This window comes from Pimephales promelas, chromosome 9 (assembly GCF_988280905.1).
Source record: "Pimephales promelas chromosome 9, fPimPro1.hap1.1, whole genome shotgun sequence".
Classification (NCBI taxonomy): Eukaryota; Metazoa; Chordata; class Actinopteri; order Cypriniformes; family Leuciscidae; genus Pimephales; species Pimephales promelas.
Window position 1 is genome coordinate 36,467,224 of NC_142777.1, and position 12,468 is coordinate 36,479,691.

Genomic DNA, 12,468 nt, shown 5'->3' on the forward strand with positions numbered 1-12,468 from the left:
CGCTTCTCAGTGTTTTCGGGTGAAGATCGATTTTACAACCTTTTTTAAATCTTTTGTTCTTTGTCTTTTCTTCTGTATGGAATAGAAGATTTGGATGATGTCGGTTCTTTGTTGTTTTTACGCCCAGAGAGGCGCATCTTCGACGCGGATTTCATCATGGCTAATGCAGCGTCTCGTGCTCTGCGTCTTTGTCATGGCCGTTGCGCGCGGGCAGGTCCGTTATTCTATTCCAGAGGAGATGACAAAGGGCTCTCTGGTGGGAAATATCGTTCAGGATCTCGGTTTGGATGTTAAGAGGCTGAAATCTGGTCGAGCGCGGATCTTTACGGAGGACAGTCGTGAGTACATCGGTCTGAATGTGGATAAAGGGACGCTGATAGTGAAAGAGAGGATAGATAGAGAGGAGCTGTGCGCGCAAGTGTCTCCCTGCTCCTTACATTTTCAGATCATTCTAGAAAACCCCATGGAGCTGCATAGAATTGATGTAGAAATATTAGATATTAATGACCATGCTCCTGTTTTCAAGAAAAAGGAGATTACTTTTCAAATGAGTGAATCTGCTTTGTCAGGGGCTCGGTATTCAATCGATAGCGCTAATGATCCAGATGTTGGTCTAAATTCTCTTCAAACATATAAATTAACTTTGTCTGATCATTTTACAGTTAAAATACCTTCTCATCTCGACGAATCAAAGTACGTAGAGATAATTTTGCAAAAACCCCTTGACAGAGAAACGGCAGAGGAACATAAATTGATATTAACTGCATTCGACGGCGGAAATCCTCAAAAAACGGGCACTATCAAGATAAACGTCATTGTTTTAGATGCAAATGACAATGCGCCTGTTTTCAGTCAGTCGGTCTATAGAGCTTTAATTCCAGAGAATTATTCTAAAGGATCCACTGTGTTAAAGGTTAGTGCAACTGATGGAGACATGGGGTCTAATGGAGAGGTTACATATTCTTTTTCTCAGAGCAGTGAAGGCTCTTCTGTCCTTTTTAACATTGATTCCATTTCTGGAGATATTACAGTTAATGGTCAGTTGGATTTCGAGAAATACAAGAAATATGAATTATCCGTGGAAGCAACAGACAAAGGGGGATTACGAGATACCAGTAAAGTTCATATTGAAATTACTGATATAAATGACAATCCTCCTATAATAAGCGTAATTTCATTTTCAAGCCCAGTGCCGGAGAATTCAGCGCCAGAGACTGTAATAGCAATGTTGAATGTCAAAGATTTAGATTCAGGTAAAAACGGAATAGTAAAGTGCTTCATTCCTCATAATTTACCGTTTAAAATAAAATCATCAACCCCGAATTTCTACAGTTTGATCACTGATGAGCTTTTGGATCGGGAGATGATCTCAGAATATAATATCACAATAACTGCTATAGATGAGGGCTCGCCATCTTTCTCTACTAATAAAACACTGACTCTGAAAATCTCTGATGTCAATGACAACGCCCCTGTGTTTCAGCGTCAGTCATACACCGCATATGTGCTGGAAAATAATTCCCCCGGAGTCTCTGTTTTATCTGTTAAAGCGCATGACAAAGACTCTGACAATAACGCGCGCGTTTCATATTTTCTAGAGGATGTTCTCGTGAATGGCGTCTCTGCCTCGACTTATATTTCAGTGAATGCAGAGAGCGGAGAGATTCTTGCTGTTCGTTCTTTTGATTATGAGCAAACAAAAGAGTTTAACATTCGCGTAAAAGCGCAGGACGGAGGCTCTCCTCCTCTCAGCAGCAACGCGAGCGTCAAAATCATCATTCAGGACCAGAATGACAACGCGCCTCAGGTTCTGTACCCGGTCCAGTCAGGTGTTTCTGTGGTGGCTGAAATAGTGCCTCGATCGGCAGATGTGGGTTATCTGGTGACTAAAGTGGTGGCTGTAGATGTGGACTCTGGTCAGAACGCCTGGCTCTCATATAAACTGCAGAAAGCCACAGACAGGGCGCTGTTTGAAGTGGGCGCACAGAATGGAGAAATAAGAACTGTACGCCAAGTGACAGATAAAGATGCTGTCAAACAAAGACTCACTGTTGTAGTGGAGGACAACGGACAGCCCTCTCGATCAGCTACAGTCATTGTTAACGTGGCGGTGGCGGACAGCTTCCCTGAAGTGCTCTCGGAGTTCACTGACTTTACGCACGACAAGGAATACAACGAAAACCTGACTTTCTATCTAGTCTTGGCTTTGGCTGTGGTTTCATTTCTCTTTATCGTGTCTATCATCGCCATACTGTCAGTCAAATGCTACAGATGGAGACGCGAGCGGATGTTTTATAAATCTGGAGCGAATCTTCCAGTTATTCCGTATTATCCGCCTCTTTACGCAGACGTAGGCGGCACAGGAACTTTACAGCACGTGTACAATTATGAGGTTTGCAGAACCACTGACTCCAGAAAGAGTGATCTGAAATACGTCAGACCTTGCAGTGAGAGCATCATTAGTCTGGACACCAGTGGGACACACACACTCACGCATGCGCAAAGAGGAAACCTGAATGATGATGATTCTTTTGATCAGGTGAGGTCGATGATTTTCCTTTTTTCATTTAACTATTATTTTTCTTTTTCTGACTTCGTCAGTTTTATTGATATTCACTGTACATATGTCTTTATTATTATAATAATAGAAAAACACTGGCAGCTATAGTTGAAAGATACTGTATTATCATATTGGTGACTATTTTTTCAAAATTTCATATTAAATCGTACCTTTTCGACTATAGTTAATAGGAAATTACATGCATAGCCTTTAAATATATATTTCTCCACCTGCACTCAGTCAAGAAAAGTTTTTTTTTATTTTTTTATTTTTTTATTTTTTTTATTCTGCGTATTTGCGCGCATGGGTGAGTCATATAATGAATTTCTCCTGCAATATTTAAATGCTGTTTTATATTTTGTTTTTGACTATTTTCCTCTCATCATATTTTAGGTGTTCGGTTCAAAAATATTTTATTTATATTTCAGCTGTTTTAACGCAAATATAGCCTATACTACAATGGTCGCAGTTTGTGTATTTCTCCTCAACAGTATTTTTCTGTGTAATGTTTCTGTAATGCACTAAGTGCCGCTGTTGGTCAGTATGTTCGTGTTTTAAACACTCATTTTTAGATCCTCCTCCACTTTCTGACATCATACAGTCTGCAGAATATCTCTTTCATTCGGACGGTCTCTTTTTAACACTGAAGCGTCGAGACATTCGCTTCTCAGTGTTTTCGGGTGAAGTTTGATTTTTCACCCTTTTTAAATCTTTTGTTCTTTGTCTTTTCTTCTGTATGGAATAGAAGATTTGGATGATGTCGGTTCTTTGTTGTTTTTACGCCCAGAGAGGCGCATCTTCGACGCGGATTTCATCATGGCTAATGCAGCGTCTCGTGCTCTGCGTCTTTGTCATGGCCGTTGCGCGCGGGCAGGTCCGTTATTCTATTCCAGAGGAGATGACAAAGGGCTCTCTGGTGGGAAATATCGTTCAGGATCTCGGTTTGGATGTTAAGAGGCTGAAATCTGGTCGAGCTCGGATCTTTACGGAGGACAGTCGTGAGTACATCGGTCTGAATGTGGATAAAGGGACGCTGATAGTGAAAGAGAGGATAGATAGAGAGGAGCTGTGCGCGCAAGTGTCTCCCTGCTCCTTACATTTTCAGATCATTCTAGAAAACCCCATGGAGCTGCATAGAATTGATGTAGAAATATTAGATATTAATGATCATGCTCCAGTTTTCAAGAAAAAAGAGATTACTTTTCAAATGAGTGAACTTGCTTTGTCAGGCGCACGGTATTCAATCGATAGCGCTAACGATCCAGATGTAGGTATAAATTCTCTTCAAACATATAAATTAACTCCATCTGATCATTTTACAGTTAAAATACCTGCTCATCTCGACGAAACAAAATACATAGAGATGATTTTGCAAAAACCTCTTGACAGAGAAACGGCAGAGGAACATAAATTGATCTTGACTGCATTCGACGGCGGAAACCCTCAAAAAACGGGCACTATCAAGATAAACGTCATTGTTTTAGATGCAAATGACAATGCGCCTGTTTTCAGTCAGTCGGTCTATAGAGCTTTAATTCCAGAGAATTATTCTAAAGGATCCACTGTGTTAAAGGTTAGTGCAACTGATGGAGACATGGGGTCTAATGGAGAGGTTACATATTCTTTTTCTCAGAGCAGTGAAGGCTCTTCTGTCCTTTTTAACATTGATTCCATTTCTGGAGAAATTACAGTTAATGGTCAGTTGGATTTCGAGAAATCAAAAAAGTATGAATTATATGTGGAAGCAACAGACAAAGGCGGATTAAGTGATACCAGTAAAGTTCATATTGAAATTACTGATATAAATGACAATGCTCCAATAATAAGCGTAATTTCATTTTCAAGCCCAGTGCCGGAGAATTCAGCGCCAGAGACTGTAATAGCAATGTTGAATGTCAAAGATTTAGATTCGGGTAAAAACGGAATAGTAAAGTGTTTAATTCCTCATAATTTACCGTTTAAAATAAAATCATCAACCCCGAATTTCTACAGTGTAGTTACTGATGAGCTTTTGGATCGGGAGATGATCTCAGAATATAATATCACAATAACTGCTATTGATGAGGGCTCGCCATCTTTCTCTACTAATAAAACACTGACTCTGAAAATCTCTGATGTCAATGACAACGCCCCTGTGTTTCAGCGTCAGTCATACACCGCATATGTGCTGGAAAATAATTCCCCCGGAGTCTCTGTTTTATCTGTTAAAGCGCATGACAAAGACTCTGGCAATAACGCGCGCGTTTCATATTTCCTAGAGGATGTTCTCGTGAATGGCGTCTCTGCCTCGACTTATATTTCAGTGAATGCAGAGAGCGGAGAGATTCTTGCTGTTCGTTCTTTTGATTATGAGCAAACAAAAGAGTTTAACATTCGCGTAAAAGCGCAGGACGGAGGCTCTCCTCCTCTCAGCAGCAACGCGAGCGTCAAAATCATCATTCAGGACCAGAATGACAACGCGCCTCAGGTTCTGTACCCGGTCCAGTCAGGTGTTTCTGTGGTGGCTGAAATAGTGCCTCGATCGGCAGATGTGGGTTATCTGGTGACTAAAGTGGTGGCTGTAGATGTGGACTCTGGTCAGAACGCCTGGCTCTCATATAAACTGCAGAAAGCCACAGACAGGGCGCTGTTTGAAGTGGGCGCACAGAATGGAGAAATAAGAACTGTACGCCAAGTGACAGATAAAGATGCTGTCAAACAAAGACTCACTGTTGTAGTGGAGGACAACGGACAGCCCTCTCGATCAGCTACAGTCATTGTTAACGTGGCGGTGGCGGACAGCTTCCCTGAAGTGCTCTCGGAGTTCACTGACTTTACGCACGACAAGGAATACAACGAGAACCTGACTTTCTATCTAGTCTTGGCTTTGGCTGTGGTTTCATTTCTCTTTATCGTGTCTATCATCGCCATACTGTCAGTCAAATGCTACAGATGGAGGCGCGAGCGGATGTTTTATAAATCTGGAGCGAATCTTCCAGTTATTCCGTATTATCCGCCTCTTTACGCAGACGTAGGCGGCACAGGAACTTTACAGCACGTGTACAATTATGAGGTTTGCAGAACCACTGACTCCAGAAAGAGTGATCTGAAATACGTCAGACCTTGCAGTGAGAGCATCATTAGTCTGGACACCAGTGGGACACACACACTCACGCATGCGCAAAGAGGAAAACTGAATAATGATTCTTTTGATCAGGTGAGCTCCGGTAAATAATTTTGAATAAGCTTTTCTTGTGTCCATTTGATTATTATTATTTTTTTCTCTTTCCGACTTTCTCGGTTTTATTAATGTTCATTGTATTTTTTTAAACGGTGAACTGTTGTTGATATTTCCTTTACTGATATGATTTTGGTGCCTATATTTTTCACATTTGTTCATTTTAAAACCATAATATTTCAATATTGTATAGAAAATTAGATGCACGGTATTTTAAATAAATTTTTCTAGTTGCACTCAGTCATGTAAGAGGTTGAAATTGTAAGTGTGTGTGCGCGCATGGGTGAGTCGAAATGAATCGCACCTGCATTATTTAAAGGTTATATTATATTTTCTGCTTTGCATATTATACTAATATTTCTGCTTTTCTGTTTTTGACTATTTTTTTTTTATCATATTTTAGGCGTTCTGTTGGAAACCTTTTTAAAAATCTAAATGTACAGTATACTTCTTTGGTTTCATTTATTTCTCTCTTTTTACTATCTCTAACAGCGTTTTTCTGTGTAATATTTCTGTGATGCACTAAGTGCCGCTGTTGGTCAGTATGTTCGTGTTTTAAACACTCATTTTTAGATCCTCCTCCACTTTCTGACATCATACAGTCTGCAGAATATCTCTTTCATTCGGACGGTCTCTTTTTAACACTGAAGCGTCGAGACATTCGCTTCTCAGTGTTTTCGGGTGAAGTTGGATTTTTCACCATTTTTAAATCTTTTTTTCTTTGTCTTTTCTTTTGTATGGAATAGAAGATTTGGATGATGTCGGTTCTTTGTTGTTTTTACGCCCAGAGAGGCGCATCTTCGACGCGGATTTCATCATGGCTAATGCAGCGTCTCGTGCTCTGCGTCTTTGTCATGGCCGTTGCGCGCGGGCAGGTCCGTTATTCTATTCCAGAGGAGATGACAAAGGGCTCTCTGGTGGGAAATATCGTTCAGGATCTCGGTTTGGATGTTAAGAGGCTGAAATCTGGTCGAGCGCGGATCTTTACGGAGGACAGTCGTGAGTACATCGGTCTGAATGTGGATAAAGGGACGCTGATAGTGAAAGAGAGGATAGATAGAGAGGAGCTGTGCGCGCAAGTGTCTCCCTGCTCTTTACATTTTCAGATCATTCTAGAAAACCCAATGGAGCTGCATAGAATTGATGTAGAAATATTAGATATTAATGATCATGCTCCCGTTTTTGCCAGAAAGGAAATAGATTTTCAAATAAGTGAATCTGCACTTCCCGGGGCTCGATTTTCATTAGACAGCGCGCACGATCCTGACACTGGCACTAACGCGCTCAAGTCATACACTTTAAATCCAACAGATAATTTTGATTTGAAGGTTCTATCACGAAACGATGGCTCCAAATACGTCGAAATGGTTCTTAAATTACCTTTAGACAGAGAGACTCAGGAGGAGCACAAGTTAACCCTTACAGCCTTTGATGGCGGCAATCCGCAGAGAACTGGCACTGTTAGGATAAGTGTTACTGTCATAGACGCAAACGATAACGCCCCTGTTTTCAGTCTACCGGTTTACCGTGTTTCTTTATTTGAGAATTCACCTAAGGGTGCTGTAGTAATCAAGGTAAGCGCCACTGATAATGACCAAGGCGCAAACGGTGAGATTACATATTCTTTTTCACGTAGTTCAGGGAAAGCCCTTGATTTATTCCATATTGACACAAATACAGGTGAAATTACCACAAAGGGGGTTTTGGATTACGAGAGGGCGAAGCAGTTTGAGTTAAACATAGATGCTACAGACAAAGGTGGTTTAACTGACTCTAGTAAAGTTGTAATCGACATTACAGATGTAAACGACAACCCCCCTGTAATTAGTGTGATTTCATTTTCTAACCCAATACCCGAGGACGCAGCACCGGACACTGTGATAGCGATGCTGAATGTCAAAGATGTGGATTCGGGGAGAAACGGACAGGTTAAATGTTTAATTGGTCCAAATTTGACATTCAAAATTAGATCATCTGCCCCAAATTTCTATAGTGTGACAACTGATCAATTATTAGACCGTGAAAACATGTCTGAATATAATATCACAATAACTGCTATAGATGAGGGCTCGCCATCTTTCTCTACTAATAAAACACTGACTCTGAAAATCTCTGATGTCAATGACAACGCCCCTGTGTTTCAGCGTCAGTCATACACCGCATATGTGCTGGAAAATAATTCCCCCGGAGTCTCTGTTTTATCTGTTAAAGCGCATGACAAAGACTCTGGCAATAACGCGCGCGTTTCATATTTTCTAGAGGATGTTCTCGTGAATGGCGTCTCTGCCTCGACTTATATTTCAGTGAATGCAGAGAGCGGAGAGATTCTTGCTGTTCGTTCTTTTGATTATGAGCAAACAAAAGAGTTTAACATTCGCGTAAAAGCGCAGGACGGAGGCTCTCCTCCTCTCAGCAGCAACGCGAGCGTCAAAATCATCATTCAGGACCAGAATGACAACGCGCCTCAGGTTCTGTACCCGGTCCAGTCAGGTGTTTCTGTGGTGGCTGAAATAGTGCCTCGATCGGCAGATGTGGGTTATCTGGTGACTAAAGTGGTGGCTGTAGATGTGGACTCTGGTCAGAACGCCTGGCTCTCATATAAACTGCAGAAAGCCACAGACAGGGCGCTGTTTGAAGTGGGCGCACAGAATGGAGAAATAAGAACTGTACGCCAAGTGACAGATAAAGATGCTGTCAAACAAAGACTCACTGTTGTAGTGGAGGACAACGGACAGCCCTCTCGATCAGCTACAGTCATTGTTAACGTGGCGGTGGCGGACAGCTTCCCTGAAGTGCTCTCGGAGTTCACTGACTTTACGCACGACAAGGAATACAACGAAAACCTGACTTTCTATCTAGTCTTGGCCTTGGCTGTGGTTTCATTTCTCTTTATCGTGTCTATCATCGCCATACTGTCAGTCAAATGCTACAGATGGAGACGCGAGCGGATGTTTTATAAATCTGGAGCGAATCTTCCAGTTATTCCGTATTATCCGCCTCTTTACGCAGACGTAGGCGGCACAGGAACTTTACAGCACGTGTACAATTATGAGGTTTGCAGAACCACTGACTCCAGAAAGAGTGATCTGAAATACGTCAGACCTTGCAGTGAGAGCATCATTAGTCTGGACACCAGTGGAACACACACACTCACGCATGCGCAAAGAGGAAATCTGAATAATGATGATTCTTTTGATCAGGTGAGCTCGATTCAATAGTTATGCATATGATTTTCTGTTTTTCATTTAGCTATTATTTTTCTTTTTCTAACTTTATCAGTTTATTGATGTGCACTGTACAGATATATGTCTTGGTTATTATTATTATTAATAAAAAACACTGGCAGTTGAAATTGTACTAATCACTTTGGTGAATACTTTTTTCAAAGTTTCATATTATAATCGTACCTTTTTGACTATAGTTAATAGGAAATTATATACATTGTCTTTAAAAAATATATATATATATATATAGGTCCAGTTACACTCAGTCAAGTAAAGTTTTTTTTTTTATTCTGCGTATTTGCGCGCATAGGTGAGTCATATAATGAATTTCTCCTGATTCATTTAAATGCTATCTTATATTTTGCTTTTGATTATTTCCCTCTCATCATAATATAAGTGTTCTGTTCAAAATATATTTTATTTACATTACAGCTGTTTTAACGCAAATGTACACTACAATGGTCGCAGTTCATATGGTTTTTGTAGTTCTCTTCAACAGTATTTTTCACTGTAATATTTCTGTGATGCACTAAGTGCCGCTGTTGGTCAGTATGTTCGTGTTTTAAACACTCATTTTAGATCCTCCTCCACTTTCTGACATCATACAGTCTGCAGAATATCTCTTTCATTCGGACGGTCTCTTTTTAACACTGAAGCGTCGAGACATTCGCTTCTCAGTGTTTTCGGGTGAAGTTTGATTTTTCACCCTTTTTAAATCTTTTGTTCTTTGTCTTTTCTTCTGTATGGAATAGAAGATTTGGATGATGTCAGTTCTTTGTTGTTTTTACGCCCAGAGAGGCGCATCTTCGACGCGGATTTCATCATGGCTAATGCAGCGTCTCGTGCTCTGCGTCTTTGTCATGGCCGTTGCGCGCGGGCAGGTCCGTTATTCTATTCCAGAGGAGATGACAAAGGGCTCTCTGGTGGGAAATATCGTTCAGGATCTCGGTTTGGATGTTAAGAGGCTGAAATCTGGTCGAGCGCGGATCTTTACGGAGGACAGTCGTGAGTACATCGGTCTGAATGTGGATAAAGGGACGCTGATAGTGAAAGAGAGGATAGATAGAGAGGAGCTGTGCGCGCAAGTGTCTCCCTGCTCCTTACATTTTCAGATCATTCTAGAAAACCCCATGGAGCTGCATAGAATTGATGTGGAAGTATTAGATATTAATGACAATGCTCCTACATTCAATAGAAAGGAAATTGATTTTCAAATAAGTGAATCAGCCATTCCTGGAGCTCGATATTCATTGGAAAGCGCTAAAGATCCAGATGTAGGTCTTAATACACTTCAGACGTATAAACTCAATCCCAGCGATTATTTCACACTAAATTCGTTGTCCCGCCCTGATGGGACTAAATACGTAGAGATGGTGCTGCAGGCTCACTTAGACCGGGAGAAACAAAGTGAACATAATTTGATTTTAACCGCATACGACGGAGGCAGTCCAGCCAAATCTGGTGCAGTTAAAATACATATTGTTGTACTTGATGCAAATGACAACGCTCCGTCCTTCACACAATCTGTTTATCGAGTTAGTTTGCCCGAAAACACCCCTATGGACTCTTTTATCATTACGGTATCCGCCACAGATGCAGACGAGGGTGCAAACGGAGATATTGAATATTATTTGTCTCAAAGCAGCCGCAGTATTTCAAATATTTTCAGCATCGGGTCTTTAAATGGGGAGATAATAGTTAAAGGTGATTTAGATTTCGAGATATCTAAATACCACGAGTTAGACATAGAAGCGACAGATAAGGGTGGTTTAACAGATACTTGCAAAGTACTTATTGAAATTACGGATGTAAACGACAACACCCCTGTCATAAGCGTAATGTCGTTCTCTAACACAATACCCGAGGACGCAGCGCCGGACACAGTGATAGCGATGCTGAATGTCAAAGATTTGGATTCGGGGAGAAACGGACAGGTTAAATGTTTAATTGGTCCAAATTTACCATTCAAAATAAGGTCATCTGCCCCAAATTTCTATAGTGTGACAACTGATCAGTTATTAGATCGTGAGAAAATATCAGAATATAATATCACAATAACTGCTATAGATGAGGGCTCGCCATCTTTCTCTACTAATAAAACACTGACTCTGAAAATCTCTGATGTCAATGACAACGCCCCTGTGTTTCAGCGTCAGACATACACCGCATATGTGCTGGAAAATAATTCCCCCGGAGTCTCTGTTTTATCTGTTAAAGCGCATGACAAAGACTCTGGCAATAACGCGCGCGTTTCATATTTTCTAGAGGATGTTCTCGTGAATGGCGTCTCTGCCTCGACTTACATTTCAGTGAATGCAGAGAGCGGAGAGATTCTTGCTGTTCGTTCTTTTGATTATGAGCAAACAAAAGAGTTTAACATTCGCGTAAAAGCGCAGGACGGAGGCTCTCCTCCTCTCAGCAGCAACGCGAGCGTCAAAATCATCATTCAGGACCAGAATGACAACGCGCCTCAGGTTCTGTACCCGGTCCAGTCAGGTGTTTCTGTGGTGGCTGAAATAGTGCCTCGATCGGCAGATGTGGGTTATCTGGTGACTAAAGTGGTGGCTGTAGATGTGGACTCTGGTCAGAACGCCTGGCTCTCATATAAACTGCAGAAAGCCACAGACAGGGCGCTGTTTGAAGTGGGCGCACAGAATGGAGAAATAAGAACTGTACGCCAAGTGACCGATAAAGATGCTGTCAAACAAAGACTCACTGTTGTAGTGGAGGACAACGGACAGCCCTCTCGATCAGCTACAGTCATTGTTAACGTGGCGGTGGCGGACAGCTTCCCTGAAGTGCTCTCGGAGTTCACTGACTTTACACACGACAAGGAATACAACGAAAACCTGACTTTCTATCTGGTCTTGGCCTTGGCTGTGGTTTCATTTCTCTTTATCGTGTCTATCATCGCCATACTGTCAGTCAAATGCTACAGATGGAGGCGCGAGCGGATGTTTTATAAATCTGGAGCGAATCTTCCAGTTATTCCGTATTATCCGCCTCTTTACGCAGACGTAGGCGGCACAGGAACTTTACAGCACGTGTACAATTATGAGGTTTGCAGAACCACTGACTCCAGAAAGAGTGATCTGAAATACGTCAGACCTTGCAGTGAGAGCATCATTAGTCTGGACACCAGTGGAACACACACACTCACGCATGCGCAAAGGGGAAAACTGAATAATGATGATTCTTTTGATCAGGTGAGCTCCGGTGAATATTTATGATTTTTTTTTACTTTGCATTTTAACTCTCAAGCATTACTTGACACAAATAACATTTTTATATTTTTCGCTTTGCCTTTTGGCAATTTCGTTCAATTTAACATCTGCATTAAAATGTTTTGTGATTGTGATTCTTATGTATTTTTCCAGTGCAATATTTCCTTTATACTCTAAGTGCCGCTGTTGGTCAGTATGTTCGTCTTTTAAACACTCATTTTAGATCCTCCTCCACTTTCTGAC

General features: G+C 41.3%; 1 protein-coding gene across 28 annotated transcripts in view; it reads left to right on the plus strand.

Annotated features, from left to right (window-relative positions):
* The window catches only part of LOC120473285 (protocadherin gamma-A11), a 171,708-nt gene that overhangs the window by 123,348 nt on the left and 35,892 nt on the right, over positions 1-12,468 (plus strand). Inside the window, exon 1 of one of the 28 annotated variants that reach the window (XM_089135084.1) lies at positions 6-2,539. The exons of 24 other annotated variants lie outside the window; for them this stretch is intronic. In XM_089135084.1, coding sequence (XP_088991210.1) covers positions 95-2,539 — 2,445 coding nt within the window. In that variant the 5' untranslated portion in view covers positions 6-94. Of the gene's footprint in view, positions 1-5; positions 2,540-3,162; positions 5,757-6,326; positions 8,978-9,632; positions 12,208-12,468 lie in introns of those variants that run through there. 3 more of the 28 variants (XM_039663054.2, XM_039663053.2, XM_039663056.2) reach the window with 3 other exon arrangements.